The 15558-nt window shown below is 41.8% G+C and overlaps 1 protein-coding gene across 1 annotated transcript in view; it reads right to left on the bottom strand.

The window, feature by feature from the left end:
- flt4 (fms related receptor tyrosine kinase 4) overlaps positions 1-14338 on the bottom strand; it is a 42037-nt gene extending 27699 nt beyond the window's left edge. Inside the window, 1 exon segment of the mRNA XM_018675620.2 lies at positions 13939-14338. Coding sequence (XP_018531136.1) covers positions 13939-13996 — 58 coding nt within the window. The 5' untranslated portion in view covers positions 13997-14338.
- Positions 14339-15558: the final 1220 nt, after the last annotated feature.

Genomic DNA, 15558 nt, shown 5'->3' with positions numbered 1-15558 from the left:
GGGTTCCTTCCAATACTGCAAACAGGCAAAAAATCAAAAATACCCTTAACTCAGCCATGACTAGAGTGAAGTGAGAGTACACACAAGTTATTATTACAAATGTTTATACTGCAAGATTTAAAAAAAAAATGTTTTACCTACTTTTCCTTTGACCTGTTTTGTATTTCTATTTTAGTTGGAGATTTCCTACATTACCCAGAATGACGTTAATCACTATCCAAAAGAGGAAACTCATCACTTTGCTTTCAGAAATGAGGATGTGGGTAAGTACAGCCAACCATTTTTTATAATGTGGAATGGAAATACTCAAGGTCACTTTTCCACTGCATTACATTGTGCTATATTGATCTTAATTGTGAATGAAATTCCATTTGTTTACTTTTGGCTCAATAAAACTCAACTATCAATGAGGAATAATTCATAAAAATGATATTTTGGCAGAATCTTTCCACCACATAAGTTTATTAGGTTTATGTTTTATTTAGTATGTTTTATTTAGTTATACTTAGCACATTTCTTGGTGTGGTGCAGTGACTTCCTAGAGTTACAGCTACAACCAGTTTATTAACAGATTAAACAATTTTTTGTGCTTTTACTTAAGCAATATCAATATTCTAGTTTAACTCTTGGTCAGAAAGAAAATAAGCATATTTCCCAAAATGCTGAGTTATTATGTGTTTTACCATTGCTGGTGTTGACCTTCTTACTTTGTTTCATACTAATAAAATATTGATTCACATTTCAAATATCTTTGTTAATCTCTGCTGGGCTCGCAGTTGAGACAACAAAACCATCAAGCGACATACTGTTTCTGTCTTTGCCCGGATATTAAAAGAGATATAATGCTAATGTCAGACCACATTCAAACCACAAAATAACACTTGAATGACTGTGGAAGAGAACAACTAATATTGCCACACTGACACAAAACAAACACGTTGAGGAGTTAAAGTGGGAAGTGGTGGCAGTCCATGAATCATTCCCAGCTTGGCTCACAGCAGGGTATTCCTTCCCTAAAGTTTAAGAGATCTTTAACTCTGCCCCAGAGGAGCAAAGTTTCCCCAACATATTGTCTCAGCTCAGATGTGAACCCGCCATCAGCTTCAGTCCCATCACCACCCCACCACCCCACCAACACAACACAGCTTTGTCCACTCTTCCTCACACCTGAAATGCTGTGAAGACAAACAGTGGGATGTGTCTGACAAACATGCTCAGGGTCCAACACGGCCTGCCCCTCCCCTTCCCACAAGAGCTATTTTCTTGTCACAACAACTCACATTTTCACTATTTTAGGAATGACAGTTTTCCCTCACACATGCTAAGGGAGGGAGAACGTGAGAGTTTATCTCCTGTTAAGTCCTGGTTCAGTCTTGAAGGAAAGCAGACAGATTGACGCTGGACCTCCCACACCTTCCCAGTGGACAGCAGACCACGATGTTCCACTCATGCTATAGACAGAGAGCATAAGTCTGTGATCTTAAAGTATGACATTCAAATGATGTACAACCTAGGTGTGAGAGGAAGGTGTATAATGGAAAGACATTTTTCTATACTGACAACATTAAAGCTGCGCTAATTAATATTTTTATACTGAAAATAGATTAAATGATTATGTGTACTGTGAAAGTAGTGGCTCAGAGTGCTGAACCCACAGAGAATTATCACTTGACTCTACAGTTGCCCTCAGCTCGACGAAGCTTTTTAGCTTCTGTCAGTTTAATGTTTTGGTTTTCTGACTTTTCTCCGCCATTTTAGTTCACTCTCACGGCTCTCATCAGCGTTTAAAAAAGCTCTGATAAATCCACTGTACAATACCTGCTCAGCACCAAACAGGCTAGGTTACATAGTGGAGCATTTAGCAACTGAAGAAGTAACTATTATTTTCATGGGTTGCAACCAAAAAAAACCAAGGGTGAATAAATACGGACGTTACATTTGTTGGGTGAGGAAAAACACATCTCCAAATAAATGCTAATGTTGCTCTGCATCTGCTGGATGTATAGACAAGGGTTTACTAAGCACTTTATAAAGTGATTATGTCAGTACTGTTTTTCAGCTGGTTGGCATTGCCCCCAAGCAGAAAAATAAATCAGTACTGCTTTAAAGGGGACTGCCTTCACCACTAAAACTCTATGTTCAAACGTATACGTTCACACTTTTCTGACGAGCGGCCTCCAAGGCTGTTTGAATAACGACTTTTGCTGTGAAAGGCAAAACTGGAAGTAATGTGCCTTTGTTATCGGGCCACTAAACATCTTCAGTAGGAGGTCAGGGTGGATGGTTGGGTGTAGAAAGTGTGAGACTTTGTCTCCAGTGACCACTGTTTGCATCCCATTCTCTATCAACAGTCAATATTGGTTTCTTTTAACCACGACCACGATCTTTACCTATCCATACCCACGTACGTTTAGCTGCTTTAACTCAGCTAAACCTCAACTGTATGAGTGACAGATCATTGGTCTTTTTTGTGATGGTTTTCGCATGAACTGAAGGATTATGTCATCCTGTGGCTAGAGGGGAACCGTTTCATAAAACGCCGATACGCCAATGACAAATGACTTGTTTTGTCATTTCGAATTTCAATTTTGTCCAACTTTGACACCCTCTAGTGATCTAGTGTATCACATAACAAACAGACAACAGAGAGCAATATGCACCACCAACTCCGCAGATATGACTTTCTCCATTTTTCCACAAACAAAAAGTTATGCCATCAGAATTAATTGAAAGAATTTCAATTTTAACATATAGTCAAGGACACCAGTTCCACATAGCATTTATTATAAGCAACAGTGAATATGTCAGTGGAATAACAGAGGAAATCATGGGAAAATGTCCCAGAATCCAGTGTACAGGCTGATGTAAGGCGACATGGTTTTTCTCTCTGGCAGATGTACAGACTGAATGATGAGCTCTGAGCTAAATCCCCACTGTTGCTTAGTCTCAATGATGGACGCTTCCCTCGCAATCTGTTGAGAGATTGCACGCTGACAGACAGCAAGCAAATTGTGAATCTTTTTGAAATGTCACGACTGACTGGCATGCCCCGAGAGACAAGACATCAAGATGTTTGGAGGTGTATTTGCGAGGGAAACCATGGATGAGAAGCATTTACTCTAAAAGCAAGACTTTAGCATTGACCATTTGAAATGCTCAAACATAAAGTAAGATGGACTGATATGTCTATCACAGTGAAGCAAGAGTGTCACACACCAGAGGGCAAAGAAGGCATTACATTACGGAGTCGAGCTAAGAGTGCTTTGAAAGTCAAGCAAAAACATTTCACAGATCGTTCAAGCTGATACAATACATGATAAATATACTCTGAGCTCAGTACTCCTGACGTGGTCTATTTCCAGGGTGAGTTTGAGGCTAATGTGTGCCACATTATTTGTCAAGATTTTGGATCTCTTATATATCACTTGTCATCCTAAGTGGCTCTCTCATAACTGCTGAAGGAGGTGCTGCAAAGTCATAACTTAATGTGCGCCGGGTTACACATGGCTGCGGGCCAAAACAGCCACCGACGTCTCTGCTGTTTGGACACTTCAGATTGATGAGCGGTGGGAAGAGGGCATTTCTACGCCTTAACATACTCTAGGTGACTTGATGCTCCGGGAGCTGCTGGTCTCCCCACCCCACCCCCACCCCCGTTTCACTATGATGAAAATGTTTGGTGCCAGATGTCAATATCTTCCATATGGATGTGCTGTATGACGTACACACTATGTTTCCAAACTGTGAGACACCAGATACAGGAGGCCTGTCAGCCTGTCAGTTATGTAAATGGTTTGAGAAAATATATAATCCCATTAGTAATTGTTTGCATTCTGTCAAACATAATTAAAAGCACACGTTGCTCCAATGCACAGCTATGTGAAGCGAATGCCAAAAAAACCAAACACATCAATTCAGGCAAGTTCATGGCTGATAGCATATCTTGTCATGATAATAAACACGTTTTCCTGCTGTGACCTTTCATGCTGCATTTCATGACAGTCTGTTATGACTGTTATCACTCAGTTAGCTCATTCATCTTATTACTCATTCTATAGTGAAGCTAAAAAAAAAATAAAATAAAATAGGTTAACTGTCTCCATATATTGTACAAGCTTTGTTCCTGAACAGCAGCTTCAGTCAGAAGACAAGCAGTTAGGTGGGTGGACAGTGAGTAAGCAGAGCTGCAGCCGTGAACTCTGGGTAAGGAGTTACCTGGGTTACCCCCGTTGTTACACAAGGCTGCAGCTTCAACCTGAAAATAAGTAGGACCAACAATGATCTGAGTTCACTGCAAGTTAAACAAAATGTTTTGTTGAGTGTTAAAACTTCGACTTCATTTTCTTTCATTTATTAGATACCCAATTAGGTTTTAGCTCCTAACCTACAGTTTATACCAATTTGATATTATTGCTGGCCATTTTTGAAATGATATGAGTGTAATGGACTTTTCCATCCTACCATACAGCCACTGGGTTCATATCTTCTCCAATTCATATGAAATATGAAAATCAATCAGTAAGTAAGCTCTTGAAACTTGCTTGAGTTGTTTAATTCATCACAGTGAGCAGCTTGTTTTTGTTAGCGCTACATTATTATTGCATGGTGATACAGTTATTAGTGAAGATTCATAAGAAAAGTGCACTGCTGCATTACTCATAATTTAAATAAAATTAATGCAAAGTTGATGCTCACAGATTACATATCAGTGACAAAGAGTCTGCCAAATAATTTGTAAACTTGGCAGGAATTAATGGAAGTCATTTGCTGCCTGGAAAGTCAGAAAAATACATTTAAAACACAGTAGCGTGGTATTATGCAACATGGTTCAGAGTAATGTAAAGTATATGTGATGTGAAATTTGATAAAACATGCAAAATTACTGTTGTGGGCCATTAACTAATTTTTGCAGATAATTTTCTGCAGCCAGCAACATCTGACAGATCAGCATCTATTTGCTTGGAACGATTGCCTGGCCTAAAAACTCTTAAAATGGGCGGCGACTGGCTCGTGGACAACTACCTTACAAATACGAACGCGGGGCAGTGAGCCAACAAAATATTTGAGCTCGGTTCGCCTCTTTTCCCATGCATTCCAGCTGGTGGTGTAGAGATAAGCAGCAGCTCTGGGTGATTAGCTTCTACCAACAAAAAAGCAACATTTCACATTTCAACCTACAAAGATAAAACAAAGTAGTGCCAAAGTTGATTTACTCCCTCTGTTACCATGTGATTACATAGGGTATAAACACACAAGTTTAGATGTGTGAAATCCTTCACACACACACACACACACACACACACACACACAAAGTGCAGGATCAGTCTCTGACAGTAAAGTGTTAATCTTGTAGCCGTTTTTTTTTTTTCGTTTCAAGCACTTGAAAAGACAATGACTCGAATGACTTTATAAACCCTGTGATTCTGCTCATTGCGTTCACAGTATCTGACACGCTGATCACAGGGGATTGTAAAGAATAATTAAACTCTGACTAAAACAATTACTGAAGATTCAGAAAAGATAAGTCTTCATTGGCAGTCATTTGGCATGGCTTTGGCTCAGAGAAACGACTCAATGAACATGTCCTTGTAAGAAAAAAAAAAACCCTTGCTGTTGCTCTTGAGAAACTTGATTTCTCTGTTGTTGTGAAAACCCATTCTCACTGTGAGAGTGATGTGTGTATCCTACACCAGCTCCAGCTGGATGTGCCAAGCAAACATGAGGGTTTGAGTGGCCTAAAACAACTTTTCAGGCTGATATTACTAAAAACAGCAATAAAAGAGCAAGAGGAAGTGATAAATGCATCGGTAGGTGAAATCTGATAAGAATGGGGCAGTGAAAACAGTTTGTTCCGTCCTGTTCTCAGACATGCTAAGCATGTGACTATAAAGAAATGACTACATTAGACATATGGCTTCATGCAGCTGGTCTCTTTGCCTTCGCTGTGCTGCATGCCTCCATCATGATGGAAGTGCCAGATGTACAATGTATATATGTGAGCTAAGCCCCAGAAGTCTGAATTTTTCAAGGACAATAGTGCCTGTTCACTCAGCATGTGTATCAGGCTGCACTTTGATGTGTTGGCTCCGCATACCTGGCTGACAGAGAGGGAAGATGTGCGACTGGCTGCTTGTCAATTGAAATGTGTAAACAGCATGCCCGAGGAACGTCTTCAGCACCTCCTCGCTTAGGTTTGAAGGATCAGAATACCAAGAGGTGCACAGAACTGCTGCATCCGAGATTTTTAAAACAATTTAGTGCTGTGAAATATGCTATAAATGTGAAATTTTTAACACTTAAAAATGTAATACCAATTTATTTTGGACATTTTCAAGCTTGCAAGATCATGCTTAGGTTTTTAAAACTAAAAAAATCATACGCACGATGAAGAGCACACCATGAAACCGCAACTTCCCCCGTTTGAACCCAGAGCCAGGGGACCTCTTTTGCACATCATCCAGTCCTTCTCTGCCCTCACATTTCCTGTCTGATTCTCTGCTGTACCCTATCGAAATAAGGCAAACCACCTACAAAGTAATAAAACATGCAAACTGCAACTGCAAAATATATTGCGGCCCACTCCTTAAAAAACTGCAGTAGAAATACATAAATCAAACAAAATGTGCATCTCAAATCACTTGTTTCCACTCCTGCTGCCCCTACTGATGGCTAGATGTATGTATGTACAGGCAGCGTTTGAATTTTTAAAACAACACCAATCCAGCGCGGCCTTATGCTTATGCCTCATGCTGTCAACAGGAATTAATGAAAATTTCCAACCAAAAGTAGCTCTGTAGAGTCGCACAGGCAGTGATAGTTTCAATTCAAATGCATTATGTGCTTGTTTTGTGGGGGGTTAAGGCAAAATGAAATGTAGAATTACTCAAGCAAGTGGGAGTGCAGTAGCGCACACAGTGGATGTTTTGCCCATTGAAATGTCTCTGCATTGCATGTGTGTTCATCTTACTCCTTGCTGAACTCTCCTCATGGCTCATACTGGCAGCTTTGTCACAGTCGGTGTCTGACTCCATACCAGCCTATGGAGGACACCTGTGACTTTAGATAAATCATATACACATGCCACACACACAACGGAAGACGTCTAGCTGCCATAAGGCACTCTAAGCCAGTTAAAAATGTAAAGCTTCTCTGACAAGCAGATAGATACAAGGCAGGCAGGAGAGCATCAAAGGTGCACGCAAAGACGAGAGCTCCTCTCCGCGGGTGCAACACGGGGCACATTGAAGCTCGTGTGAAAGGTTTTTCATTGCGAGCAAATTTCCTGTTTTCTTTATTATGTTCACGCTTCTCCCACTTCCCTTTTTCATGGACGGTGAAGGAGATGTTGCCGTTAGTGTTTCCTCGCTCCTCTGTAGTTTTGTCTCTGATCAGTCATGTGACAGGAACAGGAAAAGAGGAACCTTGTGTAAACAAATAAAGCTTTTTTCAGAGTCTCGGTTTGGAAGAAATGATGCGGCGTGGGAGTCGTTCAAAAATACAAAGGATTTCACAGATATAGAAACTGTAATTAGGTTCTTGCGCTGTTGCTGTGTGGTTATATATTGTATAAATGAGCGAAATGCTTGGAAAGTTATTTTAATTTTGCCCTCTATACAGCTGTGGCTTCTCTTCAGCTGACATTCGAAGGGTTAAACAGACTTGAATGAGATGGTAAATGTAATAACTGGATCTGAACTACTCTTTTTTGTGTAGGTTTTTAAGGTCAAAGAGTTGTAAGATAAGGTGAAGGTGACAGTAAAGCCATACAGTTATTTCAGTGACACAGTATCTGGTAAAGGGCCAAGGTCAGGGCGCTCTGAAATAGAAACACCCTGTATGTCCGGCAAGGGACAGGAGGCCAGGCAGGCCACGGACCAGACCTGCTTTCTGGATGTGGAGTCAGCTAGCCCCAGGCTACAACATACTCCCTCTCTCTCTCTTGCTGTCTGAAAGAAATAAAGTCTGCTTCCTCTGTCATCTGGAGACAAGGCCGGGCCACAGCCAGGCGACGGACTGACTGGCAGCCTCAGCTTTGATTTCATTGTTACTATGGAGGAGGGTGACATCCCTGTCCTCTCCACTAGTGGAGGAGTTAGGCCTTTCCAACATCCTGCCAGAGGAGGGGTGCAAAATTAAGGATGCGGCAACAAGCCATCTGGGCCTGCTTCCTATGTTTAAAACCTCTGTCCCTGACTAAATCTTCCTGTACCTGCCTCACAGGCACACCGGACAACTCAAGCTCTTCCTCTGTGGCCGAGCCGTTTCTTGCATGTCATCATTTTTATCACTGAGAAATGGTTTCCCCTGCTGAGAAAGGAACCAAGCATATTCTGGTAAACGCTTTGTCCTAGCTGTGCTCCTGCTGATGACATTTCTGTTGAGAAACATCTAAAACATCTTTTCTGAGTACTTGCAAGTGCCAAAACTCAGCACAGTCCAGGCCTGCTGTGATGGGTTGCACACTCCTAAAACTCACGCTGTGACTGTTAAGGGGCCAAACTCTGAGCAGCCCCATTACTGTGCTTGTTACCTAATTCTTGGAGATTGGGGTCATAAACAAGTCTCTGCTGCCATGTCAGATGCCCCAGTGTGCTAAATTACTGAGGCAGCTGCTGTAGAAAACAAGGTCAAAGTGTGGAGTGCCGGGTCAACAATTATGGTGCTGAATGCCTAAAGGGAGGGAAGCTGGCAATTTCCTCAGGCTTTGCCAATGGACTCTTTCCCATGAACCTCAAGCGACCTCCAATGGCAAGGCAATAGGTATGAGTGACCAATGAAATTCCACATGGACTTCTAACACAGGGCTGCCTGAGACTGAGCGGTAATTTGAACATAATAGCGATGGTGGCTCCCGTTTATCTGATAAGTGCTCTAAATGATGCTTGTTCCTAAGCAACACAAGCTCTTCGGTGTGTTGTAATATCCTCGTAACAGCCACCGTGTCCCAGGATCCAGTTTCTGCCTTCAGAACATGTGGACAACCAATAAAGGCAAAAGATACCACAATGTAATTTCCCTTCAGTGTCTGACAACACCACTTAAAACAAATATCTTTTCACTTTTACATCTGCTGAATCTCATGTAAATTGCCTTGCATTAACATGTCAACAGATAACACAGAGGTAAGTAGTTCTAACTGTGAATTCAAAACCCATAATTATCCAGGATTATCTAATGTCATGATGAACCCATCTCCAAAATGAAACAGTAGCTCGGCAAGATTTAAGCTGAACAGAAAAATGATTTTGTGTCTCAATTAATGACAAGTGATGTATAATTTATTCCATCTTTTAGGTAAAAGCACTTGCGTGTTTAATTGTGCACACTCTTACCCCATCACGGGTGGGTTAATACGCTCAGAGGGTTATAGTTCAAATACTCGGTGAGCGCAACATCACTAAGATTAATTTTAACTTTGGCTGACTGGAATATGAAACTCAGGCTTGTGTGAACTTGATGGAAAGGACAGGGAAAAAAAGAGAGAAAAAAAGAAAATCAATAGGTTAAACCTCCTCTGCGTGGTAATTATTCCAAGTGTGGGAGAGTGATTTAAGAACATTAAGAAAAAATGTACATTATTAGAGCGAAAAGCCTGAAGCCTGCTGTGGCTAACATTTCAATAGCTCCGTAAGAACACTGAAAATAACCATGAAAGGGATGATTCTTAATGGACACCTTTAAAAAGTCTTTCTTTCTTTGTATAACACATTCTTTAACAGGCAAGTCAGACTTTAAAAGTGAAAGAGTCCTATAGATTCTGAAGGACTGCAAAGCTGTTCCGTGCCATGATGAGGGGGCAATAATTGTACAAACACCTAATTGTCCTTTGTGGGTGTGGGTCAAGTAATGAGAGGACCATTTAGAGAGTTCCATCATTACAAGACTAAAGCTGCCAGTGTGCTTCATCAGGACTGTTGGTCGGATGGACAAACAGCTTTGGACCCCCCCCCCAACACACACTTTTATAACATCGGAACTGCGGGGGTTGTGTCCGGCAATTTCTGTAATTTTCCGAAACCTTTGATCGGCCAGCTGTGAGAGCCAGAGGTGAGAAAGGAACCAAGGTTTGAACATCTTTCTGGGCTCTGTTTTTTTCATTCTTTGCCCAACTATTTTTGTATGATGCTATGATTCAATGCTTTGAACACCGTAAAGGAGAGACTGAAAGTATGCATCTTTATCTCCATATTTAAATGAATTACATCTCCTTCTCCTCCTCTTTGATAAGTATGGTTATTCATAACAGCTATAAACACTTTTGCCTTCAAATGAGTCAACATGTTGTACAAGCTAGTTCTTTTCTTGCAAATTCCAGCTGATAGAGGCAGTCTGAGCCAGATATTGATGTAAGCATGATAGTGTGCTCACAATGACACATGGTAAAACTGATGAATTAAGCAATTTGGGAAAGTTTCAAGAGTCTACAAGTGGGTTGATTTTCATCTCTCACAGAAATGAAAGAAAATGAGGGCTGTCTGGAAGGTTGAAAAAATACATAAAAAATGAGATGCTGCAGGATTAATCAAACAAGATTAAAAGTCTACAGCCAAACTATAGCAGCTCTCTGAGAATATATGTAGCCTAAACCAAAACATAAAACAAATGTTGACCTTATCGTGGGAGCAGAGGAAAAATTACGTGGCCAAGGTTTTTATAATTCATCCTGGCAGAGACTTGAATGGCTGGACAATTCGTGGCAGAATATCCACTGATGGCTGTCAAGCTACTTAACCAAAGGCTGAAAATGTATAGAAACACTCTAGGGATCACAAAAGTAGTGGATTCAACCCCCTTAGGATCATGAATATGTATAACATTTAATGGCTATCTATATACAGTCTGTGCAATCCATCCAGTAGTTTCAGTCGACCAAAATGGCAGACCAACCGATTGACACTGCCATCCATAGGGCCATGCTGCAGGTGTGGCTAAACACTGGGCACAGAAAAAATGGGAGTGGTCAGAAATCCTTAAAAAAAAGTAGCACAGATGGTTCTCATCAACTGTCTAACACCAACTTAGACACATATTTGGCTTCTGCTGCAGATTCCTGCTGTTGAAAGAGCTTATCTCTCAGCTCTTGCTTTATTTGTGGTGTTGGTACTTTTGCATGATGAGAAAGTGAGTGACCAGACATCTGAATACCCAAGGGGCATCACTACTCCATGTCAGTGATGAGTGAGGCACTGGACTCCCTATTTATTTGGACTTTACTACGGAGAGATTCCCACATGGAGCAGCGGCAGCAGCAGCATTCCTCTCTCATCCAGCTGATAGAACAAGATACTCAAGGACAGGCACCGAGGGTCGGCTCCTCGGAGTCCTGAGGTTGAATCCTGAGATCAGTGCGGAGAATAGGGGGCTATTGTTGGCTAAAACAACTCTACCTCTATAAGTGCACGACAAGAATAATAGCCAAAGTTGAGAGTCAGATTTCTGGGATGATCTGATCAAGCAGAGGTATGCGTACAGAAAACACTCTGCTAAAAGCAATATCAACATTATGTACCCAAGACCCAGAGAAAGCCAAAGATCATTCGGCTCTAGAGCTCAGCTTTAGAAAAGAGAAAGACTCACTGCCTTCATATGTGGTCTCTGTTTGACTGGGAGGGGTTTTAACATCTAATTATGATTCAACAAAAACAAGGAAATTAAGAGGAGACAAATCAATCAGTGATTCACTATTCATTTCAACAGTATCCTACACCGGTGAAGCTGCACCAAGATGTCTTTTTCAAATAAGGCAGAAGTTCTGTAGCCGTGTAATAAATGTTTTGGAACCACCATAATTCAAACCAGAGACGGAGCGTGACAGGAAGATGGTAGAAAATGGCTCGGGGTGAAATCATGAAGCTCCATAAATGCAGCTGCTGTGCAATTATATAACCCCCGCTGCCCCCCTCAACGACAGTGACTTCTGGGTCTGGCAGGTCTACAATCCACTGTTCCTTCGATCTTCCCCTTTGATAGTGGGGAAGTCAGCGCTCTCGTCACAGTTGCATCAGTCACCAACTCAAAGTTGTCTTTTTAATATCACACATTTGGATTTTGTTTGAGGGGCGGGGTGTTAGGAACCCTTTGGGCTGAAGACAAATCAGAGAATTTAGTTATTATTTTGAGGATAAAGTGTTTTATCTTTTATAACAAGATAACTTGTTATACACACACACAGACACACACACACATACAGCTGCAATGCACAGCCAGAACATGGCCTCTTTCTCTCACCTCCCTACCTTAATGTGGCACTCACTCTCTCAGGTACATACTGTGAGGCTGTAATTGAAAAATGTGCCCCTCTGATATGAAGCTAGTGGTTCTTTCTGCCTTGAGGATGTTGTGCCTCTGCTTCATGTTTTCAGCATCAACAGAGAAAGGTGGGGGCCCCGTAAGGTTTTAAGGAACAGGCCTGCAAATGAGTCTTTCTCGTGTGTATTTCTCATGAGTTTTGTCTTTGTTTTGGTTCTGTAAAAGTCTGGATAGAGCCTCAAAAGAACATATGGCCAGGTGAAAGGAGGACAGAGTCCTCAGATTCACAAAATGCCACAATTTGCCACGCATTATAAAACCTATCAACTCAGGGGCTCAATAATGTTTTCTGTTACGGAGGGCAGAGATTCCCCTGAAATGGATTTTCTGATGCCATTAGTCCTCACTCCTCTCTGAGAGAAAAAAAAAAACTGAGCCACAGTTTATCTGTTCCTCCAAATGTATGTGACCCACCCAGCACAGCTCAGCGATATTTATGAAAGGAACGAGAGCCGTATCCCTCCACCCCGAAATTATGATTTGGGTAGCCATATGGTGACTGCTGCTCTCGAAAGTATTCCCTGTTTCTTTACGAACAGCTGTTCAACACCAATCAGTGATGAACAACTCAAACATACACACATTCAGTCACTGGGCGAGACTGCAAACGACCTCAGCCGTACTTCCAGATAGTGAATCAGATAAAGGGCCCTCTCTCAAGTATTTGACAGAAAATAGTGCAATGAAAACAATGTATTTTAGTCTGTAGTATTAGGTGTACTCATTTCATGAATTTTCTGGACCCATGAGTGACTAAAAGCACATTTGGAGGCAGATCAGCCTGAGAGTGACCCAGAAATTCTTGAAACAAGTTGGTTTGTACTGGATGCAAGTGGCATTCCCTCACCTTACACTTTGCTTTTACAAAAAATAAAATGACATGAGAAGTCCACTCTGAGAAATCTGAAGGGATCTGACACACACACACACACACCACCACCACCACCACCCCTCCCCTCCACATGTCCAGTCTAGATGAGTCAGCTCTCCTCCCACTCTGCCTCCAAAATTGTGACCTACATAGGCCTACGGACACTGTAATGTAAAGGCACTCAGATTCAACTTAAGAAAATCTGTTTGTTTTTTGTTTTTTCCTCCTGAGTTAAGTTTATCAATTAACAGCTGCATCTTCATCAAACACAACAACAGCATGCCTCCCCCTAGTGCCTATCTGCATGTAGACTTCTGTGGAGACTTATTAATTCGGTTCCCAAACTTTCAGTCATTTGTGGGCAATAAAAGGAGGGTTTAACTTCAAAAAACTTAACATCATGTTTGTGACTGCAAACAGAGGAGATTCAAAGTAGGATAAAGTGTAATCATGTGTTTGATTAAATATGAAATACCTTGGAAATATCCACAAATACACACATTAGGATTAATAAAACATTATGTTAAAACAAGAATATCCAGAAAAGTCTAAGTTCAGGATCCATCAAGCTTCATTTAAACCCCTCAGCTTAACATGAGTAAAACTTTGAGCCTCTAAAAATAAAAGCTCAATCAGCCCCGTATCAATTATTTACTTAAAGTCAGTGTAAACACTCAGATCGACCTCTCTCTCCATAAAAAAGGAAAAACAAGTAGTGCGCTCAAAACTTTCAGACTCTCTGTAAAAAGTCTCCTCACCTGAGGCGTACGCTATTCCAATCCAAGTCCGACAGAAAAACGTAAAATCTGTCTTCATCTCCAGATCTCCGGTCCAGAAGTGCAAAAAAAAGCTTGAGCGGTGTTTCTGATAAGAAAAAGAATAATAAAAGAAAAACTTGGTAAGTTTGAACTCCGGCGGAGTGTAGTGAGGAGGCGGTTTGAATGAATGTCCGCGAACGGTGGGGGGGAAAAACTCAGGTGAATGTCGGTCAATCGATGCCTAGTCTGTACACTCTGAACACAGGGAGGACGGAGTCGAAATGCTCAGGAAAAGAAGGAGGAAAAAAAAACGTATTTTTTCCTCCTTCGTTTTGTCCAAAGGATGCACAAGGCACTGAATGGGATTTACAACGATTTCCCTTTCCTTTGCTCGTGACTGGAGCGCATGCACACCCATCCATCCAGTTCATAAAACAAGCTGAATTGTAAGGGGTGTGTGTGTGTGTGTGTGTGTGTGTGTGTGTGTGAAAGGGGGGGGGGGGGGGGGTCTCCCTAACATCCATGACAAATATCCTTCCAGCAAAATCCCATTTGTTTCATCTTGCATAACTAATAATGTCATTCATTTCATTGTATGGGGTAATGCGGGGGGGGGTGCAACGTGCATTGAGGATTCAACTCAATGATTTGAGACCGTGCGATGCTGTGTAAGAGCTGCGGGATTTCCATTGGTTGCCTCAGCGCAAAAAATCTTTGAAATTGATTTTCATCTGATGGATTTCTCAAGGCGTTTAAATGCCTCCCGGCATCCAAATAGCTCAGCAGGTAAACCTAATACCATCAGAAATCTCCTGTAAAGCCACCGCAGGAATACAGCAGTGTCACCACAGGAAGCAGAGGGAGACATATTACCTTAAATCAAGTCTCTGAACAGCTCTGACCTCATGATCGACGTCATTTTATCTGTTCAGGTCAAACGTGTGCCGTTAGTCTGAGGTAGAAAAGTTAACGTTTATCCTCGTGAACACGGCTCTCTAAGAGTCTGTAATTGTGCAGAGTTTCTTCCAGCCAGGTCCTGTTCACCCCCCCCCCCGCGTCCATCCTCCTCGGGGGAGTCCTCAGGAGTGTGAATGAAAATCATGTACTAAGAGCACAACATGCCCGTGGTGAGCTCCTATCAGCCCTGTTTTATTTTACAGAGATGGTTCCTGAAAATTGAAAACTCATGTACCATATACGCTCAGAAATGAAAAGTCAACTCTCTCTCTCTCTCTCTGTGTGTGTGTGTGTGTGTGTGTGTGTGTGTGTGTGTGCACTGGGGCGATCGTGCACATACACATAAACACACATGTATAGACACAGTTTTGAGCGCAGGTGTGTGTTTAATTCATTTACGTTCTCTACAAGTCTCTGAAACTTCGACAGGACCTCCAGTCGGACCTGTGCTGGAGCCACAGAGGAACCAGCATGTCCATTCAAGCCAGTGTAATCAATGCCAGACAGCTCTGCACTCCAGCACCGCCAGTGTGTGCCATGTAATCAATAGCACGCTGTATCTCCACTTGGAAATCTATTACAGCAATAATAATGCTCGCGGACTGTAGACCCCCCCCAAGCTCTGCCTTCGGAGCCACTGAAAACCTCTCCACCCATCAAACA

The sequence above is a fragment of the Lates calcarifer genome, linkage group LG8 (assembly GCF_001640805.2).
Source record: "Lates calcarifer isolate ASB-BC8 linkage group LG8, TLL_Latcal_v3, whole genome shotgun sequence".
NCBI lineage: Eukaryota > Metazoa > Chordata > Actinopteri > Centropomidae > Lates > Lates calcarifer.
The sequence above is the reverse complement of the archived record's forward strand: the minus strand, read 5'-3'. Positions and strand labels throughout refer to the sequence as shown.